Source organism: Ischnura elegans, chromosome 7 (genome assembly GCF_921293095.1).
Source record: "Ischnura elegans chromosome 7, ioIscEleg1.1, whole genome shotgun sequence".
Taxonomy (NCBI): domain Eukaryota; kingdom Metazoa; phylum Arthropoda; class Insecta; order Odonata; family Coenagrionidae; genus Ischnura; species Ischnura elegans.
The window spans coordinates 4,679,665-4,698,910 of NC_060252.1; the positions used below are offsets into that span (position 1 = coordinate 4,679,665).

Consider the following 19,246-nt stretch of genomic DNA (forward strand, 5'->3'; position numbering starts at 1 on the left):
GAGGTTCTGATGTTTATCTTGGCGTCGACATTAGAGGAAATCTGCGGTGAAACAAATATTTGGTTACACGTACCACTTTCCCACATTATATTTTAATACGATGCGTCACACAATATCGTCAGGTGTTAGCGGCGTTCATACAGTAGGTATGGAAGCAAGTGCAGATTTAGCGTTCAGTTAAACTGTCTCCTTCGATGTAGCTCTCTACCGCGTGTCTACTTCTCAAGTGCCAATTACCAATTTTAACCGTCTGGTGAAGCTCCGGTGCCATGTGCCTTCCATCTTGAGTCTCAACTGAGGCGAATGAATGTTGGGGGACCGGCCGAGTTGAGACAGGTGGCTAATGAATACGTCTATCCGCTGGGGGACAAATCTCTCCCTACAAACAAGAGGAGTAAGAAGATCAATGAATACAGTTGGTGCTGTTTTAGTGAAATTTAGATTACGAATAATTGCATAAAATATAATTACAGATTGTTGTCAAATGCACAAAAACAAGACAAGCTAATACACACAGAATCGGAAAATGCGTTCGCACGTCTTCCTAAGATAGTACGTAGCTAAAATATGGCATGTGCAAATGAGAATTCAGTGATACTATAATTATTCAATATGTTTACGTAACCTTCAATTTTATAATCATTTTTTTCAGTGAGACATCACTAAACAAGGTCTTACGTAGGCAAGCTCATTATAATTCATTCAAGCATGAAGCGAATACCGTATTATGAAGTCAATGTAATTTGTTGTTCATTTCATGTCAACCAAAATATCCAAGTAAGTCATTGAATAGCACTCATTGTCCGGAAATATTAACTGCACAAGTAGTTGCCAATCTAGTATATAACTAAATGCCATTATTTCCTTGCTAGCAAGAGATACTTAGATAACTCTATGAAATTACAAAAAAGCCATTGTAAGTATCAATAACACTGGACAGCATTAAAATCGGCCCTGACACAATTCCAGCTGATTCCAGTGTAAAATGACCTCCTAAATCCGAATATGAACTCCGTTTTTCCCCATCACCCACCATTTTTGGGGGAGCCCCCCTCCAATATTTTATCATTTTTCGGTCATTTGGAGGAATTAAAAGGATAATTTTAGCATTTAAATTTTTTCGAGTTGTTTTAAGGGGTGAAAAATTCTAAACCATTTATGGGGAAGTAGCGTCCGTAATTTGCATAAAAATGCTTTAAGAATGATCAACTATGCCATTTTTTCGCAAATTTTCCCGTGTTTTCTAAATTTTCCAGCTTCCATTTCACATCATCCTCAAAAAATATGTAACAACAAGAAATAGCAGTAATAATAAAAATATTTTGCTGCATAACACAGCAACAATAATTAAAATACGTAACAATAGCTCGGAAGATTCACTTTACTACGCTGGCCCTCGCAATGCCTCGCCCGCTCAGGACGGCAACACTCTTACTTTCGCGGCTAAAAAAGGAAAAGTAATACTCTCTAATTCCACGAAAAATATAAGATTGGGATTTTAAACTCTGATTGGAGTTAAAAAGTATTCTGTCTCCTTAATCATGGAGTTCCTCAAAGAGTCTGTAGTGATCGCAGGGTGTTTCGGTGTTATAGAAAAGTATCCTTTTTTTCGAGTACCTAGTTTAAATAGTGTAAAACAGTAGAGGTTGTTTTACTCTGGCTTTTTCCAAGTAAATGTCAGTATATGGGCTTCAGTTGTGTTTATAACCGTAGTTTAATGTATAATCATGCTACGCGTATGTAAAAACCATCATCATCCCTAAGGGCTAAGATTGGGCTCAAAGAGTTTGCTGCACCACATGCTACAGTGGTTTGACCAAATGGCACAAGGTTACGCGTAAATGGATGCCAATCTCTTAGAAAAGGGCATAAAAATCTTTTCCTGGAGGACAATACAGTCAACACTAAAATTGATGATTACGGATGATTAAGGCTGTTTTTTTACTGTAGTTAAATGCATTTTTGATAGAACTGATGATGCCATGTGACCAAGAAAAATGGAGACTGTTTATGGATTCGTCAAAGACAAGCTTTTAAGTGGTCCTGTTGGCCAATGGGAATGAATTACCCTCTGCCCTGTCTTCATACTCTGCTGAAATGAAGGAGAAGTACGAAAAATATCAGCCAAATCCTTGAAAATATTAGTTATCGTGATTACAATCGGTAAGTTTGCGCTAATCTGAAAGTTGTCGCTCTACTCACGGTACTGCAATCAAGTTTCACGAAATACTACTGCTCCCTTTGTAAATAAGACATCCGTGCCTGAGAAAAACATAACATCGTACGGAACTGACCTCTGCGAGAAAGCTTCACTCATGGTTATAAAAATGTCGCTCAAGTTTCCCTGGTTCTGACAGAAAATTTTCTCTTGCCACCATGGCGCACCAAACTACGATGAAACACTTTGTGAAAGCAATCGACAAGACAGGAGCTGAATTTCAATTTTTAACTTAATTTCCCCATCTCAGGGATGTTAAACCAAGGAAGGAATACTCGTGGGCCCCCGGATTAGGAAACTTTTCCAAGATTTGACGATCGATCTATGTATCGAATGGCAACCCCACCAAAAGAGAACTTCTTCTCGGTTGCCTAATTTTATTCCATTATAGCTGATGTTTACTGCATGCTATGGATCATGTAAATAAATGAAATGATACACATATTTCCAATCTTTATTATTAATACATATTTCCGTTGTTTTAAGACGACATGTATTTAAATATTAAGAGATGTAGGGAAGGACAGTTTGGCGAAGGTTTGACACGAACAGCATAGAGAGTGTCAGTGAGTATTCGATGATAGTTTCACTCTGTGCTGTCCTTCACCTTTTCATTATTTCACATTGATAACCTTTACCACTCTTAAGCCTTAAATTATTCACAATCGTTAATTACATTTGGGCTGTAATCACCTGGAATCATTTCCCAGAGATGGTGTTATAGCGCTGAAATCATTTGCACTAGAATAATTAATAAAGAGGACCTCACAAATGAACTTTTTTTATGTCTTATCTATGTGCAGAAAGGGCTTGATGGCCTCGAGGTGTAGCGCCGGCGTCAGAGTTTCTGGATGCAATGTGGACGGGTGAGGGGAGGGATGATGTGCGCAGAGGAACAGGAGGGGAAGACAAAGGAGAAGGTGGACCGAGTGATTACGAAGGAATAATGAAGGAGGGAGAAGAATGATAGGGGAAGCATGTGGGAAAGGTGCAAAGATAGGCACTTGGGGCCGATAAAGAAGGACTCAAGCAAGTAGAACGTCAGCGAAGCGATGCTTGGGAGAGATAGGGATAAATGGATGGCATACACTGCAGTTTGAATACCAACCTTGTGATTGTACCATTGCTAATGAATGCATTGGTCTGCAGACAGTTGTTTCCGGCTTAATATGATGAGATCCTAACGTACAGTCATTTAAATCTTACAGGACATTTTCAAAAACACTGATAAAAATCCTTATATCTACAATATGCCCTTTGGCGGATCTCAGACTTTCTTCAAAAACATTACCTAGCTGGGCGTAGATTAAAACCAATTCCCGTGTGGAGGAGGAACAAGTAATAATTAGCAAATAGAGCCTCGATTTCCAATCGCGTTTTCATCACCGACTCCGCACGAGCTTCGCCACACAGACTTTTTTGTGAGTGCCTGTGGAAATTTTGCAGCTAGATTTGATTAACAATACAATTGTCCGCCACAATTGTCTACATCCATCTTTTACCATTCCATTGAATTTAGACATTGCCTTGGTAATGAAGCTTTGACGCCCACGCCACGTCGCTGTTTCATTGCACCATTATTTCTGTTTGTCACACTCCGTCGTCTCAGGGTAGAAAGCGAGACAGGTGGGGAGGCGAAGATGAGAGTGAACGTTGCCAAGGGGCGGGCGAATGAATCACCAAGGCGACGAACAATTTGCTCCGCTTAGGGAGCAATAATGCCACTCTGCCGCTATGAGATGGATTCGGGGGGGGGGGGGGGGGGGGGGGAGTTTAAGATATTAAAGCCACCGCCACTCCTCACTCGACGCCCCCTATCTCTCGCCGTGCCCCACACGACAGTTTTGCGGTCTTAATGAACGCATTCGAAGCGGAACGAGGGACGGAATTATCGCCTCCCCCGAGACGCATAAAGACCCCTCCCTCTCTATAGGTGGGCACACACACGTATTCTGTGTGCTTAGGCCCTCGGGGGTGTTCTCAGTCGGAATTTCAAAGGGATTATCATCTCTTGCGTCCCACCAACACGCTTCAGCGTCTGAATTCGCAGATCAACGGGAGACAGGGCCGCGTGCGCGTCTCTTAATCTGTTTATGTCTCCTGACTCATTTTGGTTCAATGGAAGCAATCGCTTTCACTTATTTTTCACGGGGAATAAAGTGATCTCCCACTTTTATAAAAGGCTTAAATACTCGGGCAGTTATCATCGACACCACTCAATTTCACGATTTTACGTTGAACTGTCGTGTCTGCAATATGGTGGCCTGCAGCCAGGAACCGAGAGAGGCTTGAACAAAACATCGGATAGAACGTGATAGCTATATGCCAATGGAGGAAAAGGCTTTGTCTTCGTCACCACCGCTTTGTCTAATACCGCATTGTGCATGAAATGAGAATTGAGGCATCAGGTGAAGGCAAATGCCGGGCAAACACATCAGAAGCAAATTTTTAAAATATCTTCTCTTTGCCAAGTGACCGGCTGCTACCTTCTGTTAGGCACGCTTTGAACCGGGTTGAATAGGATGGTGTCCCTCGCGAGTACATCTGTAATTAATTGTCTTTACTTCCTAGGAAACTATTTTCAGTCGCCAAATGTTAAATGAGTGCAATTACAAAGAGATGAATAAGAATTGAGAGTCATTGAAAGTGTAAATCTTGTGTAAATTGGAGGAGTAAAAAATAATCTGCAATTGGAGGCCAAATTTGAAAAGAAGTCAGCATTTGAAGTTGGCCTTAGGAAAAGACTTCAAATTAAAGGTTCACTCCTTAGAGGATAATTGCTTTCATAGTCGTAAAATTATGCGTTATTGATTTAGAATGACTTCCAGTTCAAATGGAGGACTTCACCAAGCAGATAAGCAATAAAAGCAGATATTTTCAGATAAAAACTTTAACAGTCGAAGGGACCAGATGATAATTAAACATGGTAGCTTTAGCAATAAGTGCCACAATATGCCTAAGGGTGGCTTTCAGTGCCGTAAATATATATATTGCATAAAACATGGCACCAAAATAATTAAAATAGTAAATCAAAGAATATGCATTTGTATATGGAGTGAATTACATGATGAACTGATGTAACCACCGCAAAAAAGCACATAAAACATTTCCAATCTTCAATTTGTTAAGCCAGCCGATACAGGTAAGCAACTTCACTTATTAACGTTTGACAGAATATTTTTTTATTAAAACATAGGTTTCAACTATTTACACTAAGTACCCTTTGGCCTTGACAATGACTTGTAAAGAGTTGAAACTTCTGTGGTTAGATTAATGACTGAATTCTGCAGAGGGCAAGAGAGTCAAGTTATTTTCAACGAACAAAACCTCAATAACATCTTCATTTACTTCCAATTACTACCCGTCAAGCCTCAGTCATTGGCGTGCGGTGGCGGGTGTTAGAACAGCAGCCGAGGCAAAAAAAATAAAAGAGCCCGTTGGACTTGTTTCACAACTGGCAACAAATTAAACAGTGCGAGTCCCACTTACAACCTATTAAAGTTTGGGGAAAAGCTAATTTAAATACTTATCCGTTTGGGAAAATACCGTGTCGCTCTGGAAGATATTGGTAAAACAACGTGAGCCTCGTATGTGGTCTCCGATCGCAGTGTCCAGCGGATCCCGTCAGATTTACATGAAAACTGTGTAACGGTCTCTCGTTTGGATTTTCCTTGATTGAGAAGTGTTGTTATTCCTTTGCAGACGTACTCGATGGACTGTTACTTCCGGCAGTCGTGGGTGGACCGCCGGCTGGCCTTCCGAGGCGGAGACAAGGAGACCACGCTGGCGCTGAGCATCTCCATGCTGGAGCGGATCTGGAAGCCAGACACGTACTTTTACAACGGAAAGCAGTCCTACTTACACACCATCACCACGCCCAACAAATTCGTGCGACTCTACCAGGACGGAAGGGTCCTCTACTCGTCAAGGTAAGGAACAGACTCTCTCTCATCAATGAAACAGATCAAACGAGAAAATGCTGGATGAAAGCAGCCACCGTTTATTTATTTGTTTGGTGCTGTTAACAACGAAAGTGATCGATAAATTGGAGCGACCGCAACGGTTGCTGGGTAATCTTCTTGATAGCAAAAAATGAAGACTAGTCTATCATATCGGTATAAAAGAAAGAATTTCTTCGTTAAAGGCAATATTTAGATGACGCTACCGATATTAATTTATGTATATTCAACAAATTAAGCAAATGTGTGTTTATTTGCTTCAGCAAAAAGAGAAGTAATGGCCGATACTAGTTTTCTAAATAACTATTTCACAACGGTCACACACACTTATTACAATACATTATTTATACTTTCCCCAAAACATGATGTTGATTGAATGACAGAAGCCATATCTTAGTACTTGGCACTACATTCATGGAAAAAGACTCCAAAAGTTGAAGATTTGCTCAATTCCATATAGGTCTATTTAGAGCTATAAGATAATAATGAAGAATTTTTCAATTCCGTAATTGAAGCGGTCAATTCGTATGCATTAAATGTATCAAAAGCAAACGCGTGAGCCAAAATGAAATATTCCGTCTGGTTTTCATTTTACATTGGTATATTGAGATGGGCGCCAATAAATGCCACACAAACTAGCACTAATAATTACATAAAATGAAACTTTTGATCAAGCACGTAAAAAAGACCGCTTTCGGTAGATTGCAAGTTGCCAACATTTTAAAGCATTTGGGTTAAATGCGAATCATACACGACCGTCAGGTAAAAGTGACAGTTCTTTTGATCCTCTACGATGCCCTCCATGTAAGTTTTGACGAGGCATTATGCTAGGAAACGATTTTTAAAAACTAGTAGATAAACAATTGCACTGAAGTAAATAGTTTAATTGTGAGTGTAATATCCCAGCACCATTGAGGGGATGAAATTTTTTTTTTTAATTTCAAACTACTCCGAATTGTCTCAGACACCACGGTAAGAAAAAAAAATCTTATCCATAAAATAAGTCCTTTGATTTTTCACCGGTGCGTTGGGCCTCTTGCTGGCGTAATTACAGCATTAAAATATTTCTATAATTATGGATTAACAATGAAAAATAATTAAAATAATAATTAGGATTCTAATAATAATAGCTTTGTTTTTCCACACATGTTGATTGCATAACTTCTTTGCGACTTACGTTTCGAAGAAAATCTTCGTATCCTTCACATAGCAGTGTGGCTGTGCCAATAATATATATGGAATAGCAATGCGATTATTATTTTTTCGCGAAGATTAGAAAATACCAAGCTACAACGCCTGGAACAATACAATAATCTTCTTTTACATCAATAACTCGCTTTTTACCTCATTCAAAAAATACTGCTACAGACATATTCGCTTAAAAAAGGCGAGGGTAGCTCCGTATAGAAGGAGCTGAGGTTAGTTCCGTTGGAGGAAGTAGTCCCGACCAGCACAGTAGCCAATTAACTCGAAAAACCTCGCCAAACAAAGGAAAAGGTCCAATGTGTGCACGCGGATGCTGTGGGGAGAGAGAGAGACAGGTAGAGAGGGGACGGAGTGACTCGTGCCGCGACGCAAGGTGAAGAAAACGAGCGCTCGCTCTCGGAATCGATTTGATCGATTGGGTTCTTGAAGCACAGCGGAGAACGTGCCCTTGATTGAGTCGTCGTCGCGGCGGGACACTCCAGAGGGCAGGCCGACCGCAGCGGGGGCATGACAATGAAGACGAGAGTCATTCTTTTTTATTACTGTTCCCACACCAACGGGGGACACGTGCTTCTCCCTCGATCAAGGGATCCGAGCGAAGGGCAATGAATGGCGGCCACGCCCAGCAGCGCGCCCCAGTGAGCCTTTGACCAACTAACCACTTCCCCCTTAAGTTCACATACGGCGGTGGGGGGCCAAGGCCAATGAAGGTGGGAAGTGTGATAACGGAGCGGCAAAGGACGCGAGCCCAACATGCAGCCGTATGCACTTGCGGTGGAAGTATTCAAACGCGGGGACAGCGCAGAGGTCCGTGCCGAAGAAACTTGATTTATGTGCCACCAACAAGGCTTTAAAAGTGTCCTCAGAGCAAGAACTATTTGTTCTCCATTTGTTCTTTGTACTCGGAGGGAGGAGGGGCATTGATAAGTTATGAGTTTAAAAGACTAATTATATCATCAAGAATAGATATAACGGTTGAAAGTCCTAAGTGTAGCATGTTCCCCGTGAAATTCGGATCGCTCTACCTTCAGCGCCATGAGTGTCGACTTTTGAAAGCCCATTCAGACGCGCGGTGAGTGACAAAGGCGATGCATCTGGTGGTCCACTGCAGCAGAATCCTATATCGTTATGTTCGTGGACGCGGTCAACTTCAGATGAGAGATTACAGCTATGCATAGGCACAGCCCAAATATTCGGTCACGCGGGTACAATCATATTGCAGCCCAGTTCATAGTATAATGGTTAGAACGATCGTACGAATCATACGTGCGTTCACATTACGATGATACGGTATGTGCTTCACTCGTGCGCCGAAGTTTGGAAAGAAAGGAAAAAAGTCACTAGCGCTCCCCGAAATGCCGATTTCAATCATCCGCATTGCTAAGTTCCCGCGAAAATGCACTTTGATAGGTATTCACGGGAATACCCCAGACAAAACCACCCCGCGTACATCACTTCAAACGTGGAAATCATCTTATCTGAAACTTTGGACGCATTCTCGATGCTCCTTCATTTTTGGCACCAAGATCGTTCGGACTTGCCCATTCCCGCCTCCTGATATTGTTCAACCTTTTTGATTTAATCCATGGCTTCCGTTTATTATATCGACATCTTGCTCCTGAAATTAACCTTCTACGTGTTTCTCTGCTTACATTTACTTTGGACGGTTTCTGCTTCATCCGATTACAACCCTGCGCTCCTGAACTTCATCCCTCCGCTTTACTTTTTGGACTACGATTTTATTTTTACAGGCCCTCAGGCAAGTTTCCACGCGACAGTAAGGTGAAATTGACAGCTTAAAAATTATAAATCAGGTGATTCCGTATGAAATGATGATGATATATTGAGATATATTAGTCCTTTTGGTTCTTAAGCGAGGTTGTCCAATTCCATGGGAAGACGAGCGGTATTTCATCGTACTCTTTCCCTGCCTTGAAATATATCGCTGCGACAAATGAAAGTTGGAGCGCCACTTTCTCAGGTTTCACCACTTCACAAGGTTTCATCTTGTCATTTCCTTTTCCGGTTTTACTGCGCCTCGTCATCGCTATAAGGAAGCGTTCGGAACAGCGTCTTACAGCGCTCTCCGGACAGCCATTAGCACTGCAAAAAAGATATGATGTTTTCCCGGCGTTTGCTGGTATTGATGGCTACTCGGGTTCTTTTGGTTGTCGACGTTTCGAGTCGCGAGTGGTACTCCATCTGCAGGACCTAAGGTCGTGGCTGACACCGTGATCATATGGCCAGCATCGTGAAATTCCTTTGCGACTGCTCAAAAAGTGTCCGTCTCACGTAGCGGTGCTCGGGGCTTCAAGTTCCCTCTCATTGATTCTTGGTTCTGGCCAATCGGATTCTCTGGAGGACGGATGTCTGGTGTTGCTGAGAGAGTATCCGTCATCTCTATTGATGTTATATTATTAATGTTACATTATTGATGTTATATTATCCGTTAGCTGGATCTCTTTGGCTTCCTTCGTAATTCTTTCTCAGAATTTATTCTCTCGAGAGATCATCGTCACATCTTCCCAATAGATGGCATGGCTTTTTCTGATGCAGTGTTCTGCCACCGCAGATTGTTCATATTGACACAGCCTGAAATGCCTCAGATGTTCCTTTATCGTTGTAGAAATTGTCCAACCGGTTTCCCCCAAGTAAACATTTCCACAGTCCCTGGGAATCTGCTAGCGAATTCCGGGAGTCGCGAGGCCACAGGGATCCCTCGCTTTACCTATCTGGTCCCTAACTTGGTACTTGGTCTGAAAAAGGATTCGATTCCATGTCTTTCAAAACTCTTAGAGCCCAAGATATCTCCTCCTCGCTGTAGCAATACAGGCGGAAAGTTTCTTTTTAAGATGATTCATCTCCTGTGTTATGCTCTCGTATTCGGATATGGATCTTGTTCGGCGGAAAAGCGTAGACAAAACCTTTGAGAGGGTGGATGAAGACTGCGTCCATTAAATTAGAGATCGGTGCGTGTAGGTTTTCGGTGGACGCTGTGTCTTTATCATCACCAAAGTTGTGAAGTAAGTTCACCGTGTCCTTATCAAATTTGGCATCCATAAGCCTCAAAGTAGTCATAAGCGGAACACGAGTGAAAAGTGACAAGAAATCAAAGCTGACCATGATGTCAGTTTGCTTCAAGTCGGCAAGATTCATCACTCGGATGAATTCTTGATGCGGTGCTCGCCATGACGAACGTGTTGGGATAAAACTCATAAAAATATTGCCAATTACTGAGGTGTGTGCTTGGGCGTAGGTGTGATTTTCCGCATGTGTTCATGAACACAGTGGCATTCCCTTTGTCCGCCAGCAGAATAGTCTCCCCTTGGTCATTTCGCAGATCTCTCAAGGCTGAGCGCTCCTGTCTGGTGCTGTTAGGCTTTGGAGGAACGGCCGGTTTTCGGACGATAGCTATTTCCACTTGCCATTCACGCTAATTGTAAGACTTCCACCCGGTTCATCGCGAACACCATAGTCATGAGCATGGGGCACTAATTGTACGATATACTTACGGCGTTGCGTAGTTCATGACAGAGAAAGTAACCTCTCCGAAAAGCGGTTTGCAGTGTGCGAACGGATGGCAAGGGATTAAAGCAGACCCTTATATATGGTTTTCATCGACAACTTTGAAATTCGTTGCATCGAAGTGTGAATGCCCCGAACTAATTCCCGCAGTGGATTAAGAGGACGCACCACTCCCGTTAGAAGGGTCTGTTTTCACGGTGAGTACATCATGTAAATACAACGCTGATTCCTACAAAATATCAGAGGTAGATGCGCAGAACCTATACACAGTGCCACAAGCTATCTTTATCTCTAAATTTCCAATTCAAAAGGCTGAATGAGAAAATTTGAAATATAGGTAAAAACTATTGATGACTGCCGAATTCCTGGTTCTTCAGCCGAGTTTGTCGTTTGTGATTGACAAAAGTCTCGAGGCAGACTTCGACCTGGAGACGAAAGCGGAATGACTTCTGAAACAGTTGTCAATCGCAAACAACAAATGCCGCTGAATAACCCGTAATTTGGCAACCATCAGAGACATCGCCGCGGAAACATACGCATAGTAAAAACTGTTGTTGAAAAAGCTGCCCAGCGCAGCTTAAGATGCAAAGAAACAAGTTTTAAACTCGTAATGAGTGGAGGAAAAAAACACAGGCCACGACTGCTAGAGAGGGTTTGATACGTTTTTTGAAGTAGGGGCCATTGTGCATGGCTTGAAGCAGCATGCACTCTTGATGTCGGCTTCACTACGAATCGCATTGCCCATCACACCTTTGAAGTCAATTCGCAAGTTGGCTTTTCACGGTTTGCATTGTTTTTGGTTTTTCTAATTAGCGCATTTTCATGTAAAGTTTTCATTAGCTCCATAAGCCTCACTTTAATATAGTTAATAAAATTGAAAATATAATATTTCTATAAGTTAAAAAAATCATCTGAAACACCCAGTTTTCATTTAAACTAAAAATATGAAAATATTACAATGAATGAAAATTTTTATGCATATTTCTTATTGACTGGAATAACAATCGTGGGTCTTTATGTTAAAATTTTAAATTAATGTGATATTTTCCCTTATTTCGCTTTCATTGACTTTTAATGCCAATGGAAAATGAAAATGAAATCCAGAGAATTAAGGAAAAATGATACTACATCTCTACTCTAACATATTCAACCTACATAAAAAAGATACCAGAAACTGTAAAAATCATAGAGTAATCTTACAAGTCTATGTGCAAAGTTAATGAAAAGAATAAGGCTTAGCAAAATTCACGAAAAATAAAGCGAAAAACTTATTTTATATAAATGTAAAAGCGAATAGATATCCCATTCCAAAGGCTGGTGTCAGCAATAGTAGGTATGTCAAATGGAATGTAAAAGCAATCATTTAAATGTAGCAGAAGTATAAAAAACTGATTTGACAATTTGTGTATTTGAAGGTCGGTTTAGTTTTATTTACGACTCAGTCATCGTCCCAATTTTGGCAACATGCTCTGCAATTTAATACACAGTGCTCAACGCCTATAAAACGCTCAGCGGCTATTAGAGGTATTGTATAAATTTATTTCTCAACTTTCCGGATGAAGAGTAAATAGAAAAACAATAGCGGGAGGGCTCACTTTTCGCCACTCTCCGATATTCCCAAAGGGTCTAACAGGCTAAGATGGTGAAAAGTGCCCCCCGACATTTTGAAAAATAAAAAAATATACACTTAAAGTGCATCCAAAATTATGTGTTTTCCCAAAGTCAATAGTCGAAGTCAAAGTTAATCAATAATATTAGAAACTGATCAACAATCGTTGCTCTCAACAATCAAATCAAATATCCCCCTGGAATACATAGATGCAAATGGCAGAAAGCAGTTATTCGTGTTTTTGATACTGTTCTACCAATTTTAAAAATTTGAAAAAAAATTAGATTTTACTTCAGAAAAGGGGTAACAACATATATTTTTTCGGCGAGTCTATTGTTTTCTTAATTTTTAAATTTAATTTTGAAAATTTCAAACTTATGTAAAAGATTAGTTTTCGGTTCAAAAATTTTGAAAAAAATTAGGACGGTAGACCATAATAGTACACACAATTTGAAATCAAGAAAACGATTTTATAAAAATAAAAACTGGATATATGGTTAAAAAACTAAAAATCGTGTTTCACTTTTCTCAGGGGTGATTTTCCATTGTTGAGGTCTGAAACTTTGGGAAAACACATAATTTTGGATGCACTTTAAGTGTATATTTTTTAATTTTCAAAATATCGGGGAGCACTTTTCACCATCTTAACCTGCTAGACCCTTTACAAAAAAGGCTCAATGTCAACGCAACAATGTCATTCAGGAGGCTCTAGTGGCCATGTTCCCTCGTGAAATGATCGGCGATTACAAAAGTCTGCTATTGTCGCAATATATCCGGAAATGGTTCATACTAGTGCCACTAAGTTATAGCATATTGTTCACATGGTAACTGTGTTTGCGAGGGAAGTAGGAGGGGGGGTGAAGAGGTGACTTCCCCCCCCTCTTCTCCCACGGGAGGTCGAGGACTTTTCTCCATGGCAGCATGAAGTGGTCGAACGATCAAAAATTGATAAGAAGCAGGGCCACGGGAGCAAAGGGGTTGAAGGGGGTTGAAGGGGGTAGCAGGGGGTTGCAGGAGGGGGTAGCAGGGGGTTGCAGGGGGTTGCAGGGGGTTGCAGGGGGTTGCAAGGGGTAGCAGGGGGTTGTAGGGGGTGGGGTAGTTTTTTTTGTGCTGATGGAGCACAAGAGGAATCCATTGCGCGGGGGGGGGGGGGCTTTCGGATTGTCAACGCCTCCAACCAACCCTCGTCTTTAAAGCGAAAATTTCTTTAGACATGCCGAGATTTTGGGTGACCTTAAAAAGCGTAATCACTGTACGCCAAGAAAACGAAAAGCAATACATATACAACGAAGGATCAAATGCTTCCCAAAGAATGATACGGGTTAATTCTTATCGGGTGTCCCTCCGGGTCGGGATCCCATGATGTTGGGAAACGTTCCGTTGGGAGAGTTTCCCATCATCATCAGGGCTCATTGAATCATCGTTCCTAACACGGACGGAAACCCGATAATCATTCACCTAATTCATTCATCGGGAAAACCTTCGATCCTCCCTTCTATATGCGTGAGTTCATGTTTTTTTTCATATTTAACTTCTGAAGCACTTTTTTCATCGATCATTTTTCTTTCTCTCTAGTAGGTAAATTATACGTTATATATCAAGGAAGGATACGGAGAATCATATTCCCGAGGAGTGGGGATGCCCCTTCCTTAAATTCAGTCGTTCCTTAAGAGATTAGTGGGTCTTAAAATAGCTTTGGCCCCGATGTGGCCATGGTGACGATAGACGATCGTGCCAGTAACTCTTAGGTAACAGGGATATTCATTAAATTCAATTCTGAGGGATCACACATCAGTCTGCTTCAATATTCATAACTAGCGTGTACTCGGGCCAATAACTATTAGCAATAACTCAAGTTAATATATTGATAAAAGTAGAGAAGGGCAAGATCAATGTAAGGTTCGGATTGCAATAATTTCCCAAGATATATTTAAGTTTTTAGCATACACGAATGATGATATGTGTATATGTGCCGGGAGCATCACAAAACACTTCTCTCGTGTCCTTGTGGAGGATTCAGAGTTTCATAGTGCAATATTTAATTACATTTTTAACACACTTTACTTCATGAGAGGCCAAGGATCCCTCGACACCTCTAATATGCAATCCTGATTCTTTTCCATCTTTTTTGCCATCCAACTGTTAGTATTTCTATGGCAACCATAAGGGTTATGCTTTCGCCATCTAATTTCATGTTTTTCGCGGGAAAATTATCGTCTGAAATATATGTAATTTATTTTCCTTATATATGCTTTGATGCTAATTGAAAGGTTAAAAAAATAATGGTTTTCACTCAATACTCAATTGGTCACATCATAAGCATCGAGAGCTTAATAAATCGGCATAATTAAAGATGTGCCGTAAACATTTCCGGCCGTATTCATAGTTTCCTTAGTAAGCTACTAACGCCCAAGTAGCGTTCTAAGTAGTAGCATACTAGCAAAATGGTATTCATAGATCGTTAGTAAGGGCTACTAAGCTTAGTATGCTACTATCTTAGTAGCCGGTTCTTAGTCGCCCTCCGGCCTTGTCTAAGGGAGCTACTAAATATGGCGGACCGTTGTGGATGATCGAACTCCGGTTTTATTTGTATACTGTTATAGAGTTTTTATGCATTTGTGCCAATATTGAATACGAGAATCCATTCTTCAAGTAAGGCAGGCAACGTATGTAGTGTAATTGCTTACAGGAATTGAAAGTTTTTCGTAGCTGCGAGGAAGCTACGACTTGCAGTGAACTTGTGCCTCTAGTGTAAGTGAACACAATTTGCACATTCAATGCGCCCCTAAGTGAATTGATTGCATATAGACGATGAAGTAAAGAGTGAAGCGACAAGTGAAGTGATTTGTGAGTGTATGAGCTTCGACAAAATTATTTATTTCTTTCATACTGGTTTAACCATTTCGATCGAAGGTATCTACTAGCTGTTGCGAAGGGGATATGTTTCATATTTGAAGTAGTTGTTCTTTAGGGATACAGCAAACGCTTATAAATTTCCATTCGTTAGTACGCTTATAATTTGTGTTTGATTATATAACTTATTCAAGTCACTTTATCGTGAGCTTTCGGCAGTGTTTACATTTCGCGTATTTCGTTGCGCTGTTGTTTTTGTTTTGGTTACGGTACGAGTGATAGTGGAGAGTGAGATTGGAAGTTTGTTGATGTTACAATTTCTGGTTTAAAAATTTGTTTCAGCCTATTTATTTCATTGCCTACGAAATGGTAATGTGAAATAACATCAACTGATTCTAAATCATTAGTGATGAGTGGGAAGTGAGATGTGAAGAATTATTTCGAACGTCAGCGAGTGCAAATTCTTTTGGTGTGTGCAGAGTGATTGGAAAAATGATTATCATTGTTTACTAGAGTTACGTTATAGTGTTTTAAATTAAGTGTGAGTCAAGCTTTTCATTGAACCAGTTGATTCAGAATGTACGGATTATAAGTGTCATAAAGACAGCTCGTGAAATGTGAAGTGAAATGTTGTGTGCGTTGTAGTGCTATTTGTGATATGATCAGCAAAAATAAGTAAAACAAGTTACGTTAATTATGCTTTGTTTTTTACATTAACCACCTCTAGTAAACTATATGCCGTATATTTCCGCACGCTGTCAATATTTGAAATATTTAAATGTAGCGAAGCAGATTGTTGTTTCCTTGACTAACATTTTAGGAGTTGCAAACATATGTTACTAATTGCTCGCACGTAGGTGTTTGTAACGTAATAAACGTAGTGTAACATTCACACATTTATCTCAACGTTATTTTCTTAACGATTCATTTCTGCATTAGTAGCCGACTAAGTTAGTCGCCCTACTAGCGTGTTTTAGCGGAAATCTATGAATACGGCCGTTAAGTTCTCACTTGTGCGGCCCAGTGCCGTGAGAGGCACACACTTTTCGTCGATCCATTCGATTGGTCCAACTCACTCTTGCTGGCCTCTTGGAGCCCTCCTAGCCGTCCCATTTGACTCCACGGAGTTTGGTGGAAGTTCGGGAGAGTGGTTGGAGGGAGTTGTCTGGCTGAAGAGGATCCACTTGAACCAGTTTCGAAGGACGGAAGGAAGATTGCAGCGGCAAGATTCATGACAGAGCGGAAAAATAACGCTTTTGAAGGTCATACTCCCTCATTTCATCCCGAAATAAGGCTCAGAAAATGGGCAAACGAAAAATATGGATATTCACCATGTTTATAATACAAAAATATGATACAAAAATACAATACAAACATTCGATTATTTAAAGATCTGAGAGCAAGAAGCAGATAATTACAAATTAATGAAAAAATGAGATTACCACAAACGCATGAGCCCTCTGGGTAAACTCTTCTCGGGATTCCCACCGGGTTATACTGACCATTTTATTCGACGTGTATGACTTTTCATAAACATTGGCCAAAATGAATGCCATTTAACCCGGTGGATTTCGCGAGAAGATATTACCGATATTACTCACCGGTAAATCATCAAATGTTACATGAGCCCTCCCCAATCCCCACCTTATCCAGACATTGCTCTTTTCAACATGCTCCAAATAATTTTAGCAGAAGTTGTTGACAACTTGCGTTCTAGGTCCTCTATGAGTTCAAGCACCATTATTTGTTTCTCATTTTCATCGAAATTTCATTTTTTGTCATTATCTGTTTCTTGCACTTCTGCCTTCAATTGGAGATGAGTCATTCGCGAGCGATCGACATCTCCTGAGTGATCCATCGATGAACGGAACATCGAGAGCCTTTGGCACTACCGTCCACCAAATTGCCTGGATACAGACCTCTTCATCCCCCAGTTCATCCCGCCAGATAGACCTGGGCGAAAAAGGTAATTACTCGAATTCCGTGAAGTGCTCGAGGAAGTAGGCTAATGAGACACAAATCCTCTTTGAGATGAGAACTCGCTCTCGAGTCAAATAAAGAAGTGAGGGAGGTGGATCCGATAGAATATTCGGGTCCGTCGTGTGCGGGATATTTCTGAGGTCGCGAGTCGGTTACCGCCGCATAGGGAACCTTCCCTCGAAACGTCATCTACATTATTGAGGCGCCCCCTCGCATGGCAGCATGGAATATCGGAGCTCTCGGCTTATTGGTCCGCGAAATCTGATCCAATCATTGTGTGCAGAGCCATCTGTTGGCGGGCGGAGGAGACGAGGGGCGGACAGGAAAATGGCTGGCAGGTATGGAATAGCGAAGAATGTATCGGGATGTGGTGGGAAGGAGATATCAGAGAAAAAGAGGGGGACAAGCAGAATTCCTCGGAGGAAAAAGGTGAGTCGTGCAGGGACACCATTCTTGAGAGGAAATCAATGCTGAGGCAGCTCCCCAAAACCCGAGATCCCAATGGAAGAATGGAGAGTCATAAAAACTACCGACCACATTTCATTTTATAAATCATGAGCATAGGTGCACAAAGAGAGATATGCAATGCTAGTATTCAGCAGAAACAGGTCTAATTTCGCTTATATTATGACCCTTCATTGGAGGATTAGAGTCGTGGGCTATTGCAAGTATTGCACGCACCCCTCACGTCAGTAAGCACTGGTGCCTATCATGTGCATCACGTGACTTGGGGAATTTGAACATAAACATTGGCGAGAAGGAGAGTCACATCTAAGCGAAATGCAATTGATCAATTAGAATATGTGTTTACCTTTTTCTGATCTATGGAAAGTCACTGAGATTCAAATGAATGATTTTTCTTGGCACCCAATAGTAATGACAGCAGCGTTGTACAGTTAATCGTATATAAGTCAAGTGACACAACACGACCATTGAGACGCACCAGCTCTGTCGAAGTAGTAGTTACTGTAGTAGTGGACTGAAGTAGCCACGTCATCCGTCCTCTATTGATAATCCTTACTCTCACCGATAACAACGCAGTTGTTCATTTCATACTTTCTTCCGCAGCCCTTCCCTACTCTTTAAAGGAACGATTCTCTATTTCTTGAGAGGGAAAATTGGCAACCATCCCTTCGTAACCAAACTAGTGCTTCTATTCTCTCTTAATAGTCACAATACGTCCCCATCAGCTTCAAACTCTTCTCCCAGTTATAATCTTCCATGAGCTCTGGTAGCTTAGATTGAATAAGGTAAACGCCATTCAATAAGTCTCCTGGGTACATAATATCGATTTAAAAGGAAAATCCATAAGATACCTAACACCTGGGGATATTTGTTATTATGTAGCCATGAGCCTCGAATCTTGCTTCCAATCATTTGTTTATACGTGTTCTAGTATTCCATCTAGAATTGAGTTAATGGAAACGCGTTTTCAGTGTTTAGAAGCGAATAAATAACTATAAACATAATCATTTTATGAATAAAGTTATATCGTAATACTTGTTTTCTCGATCACCGTTAACTTTAAACATCACTATGTGATATGAACATCCAATGTTCGACGCCTCGTTGCAATGTGCCCTCCCAACAGAACCTGGAATTAAAGAATTGAAGGAGATGAACATGACTGATCGCCGTGTGCTCTGCTCCGAAGAGGTCCTTCCGCACACAATTAAAGACGACAGACAGATGATTGGCCAAAAAGGAAAAAACAAATCACTCTTCGTCCGTTACGCCATTTCTTTCGTCTTGGATACGTCTCCATGCGTCTTGTCTTGTCCTCCAAAAGCAACGGGAGAAATGAACGATGCCTAAACGATGAAAAATCACCCACCGCCGATTTTCCATCGTTCTTCTCTGACTCTTACACACTCTCCAGGCCTATCTCACCGTATC

The 19,246-nt window shown here is 41.0% G+C and overlaps 1 protein-coding gene across 1 annotated transcript in view; it reads left to right on the forward strand.

Annotated features, from left to right (window-relative positions):
- The window catches only part of LOC124162013 (gamma-aminobutyric acid receptor alpha-like), a 373,606-nt gene that overhangs the window by 267,999 nt on the left and 86,361 nt on the right, over positions 1-19,246 (forward strand). The window contains exon 5 of the mRNA XM_046538331.1: positions 5,921-6,147. Within this exon, the coding sequence (XP_046394287.1) occupies positions 5,921-6,147 (227 nt within the window). The remainder of the gene's footprint in view (positions 1-5,920; positions 6,148-19,246) is intronic.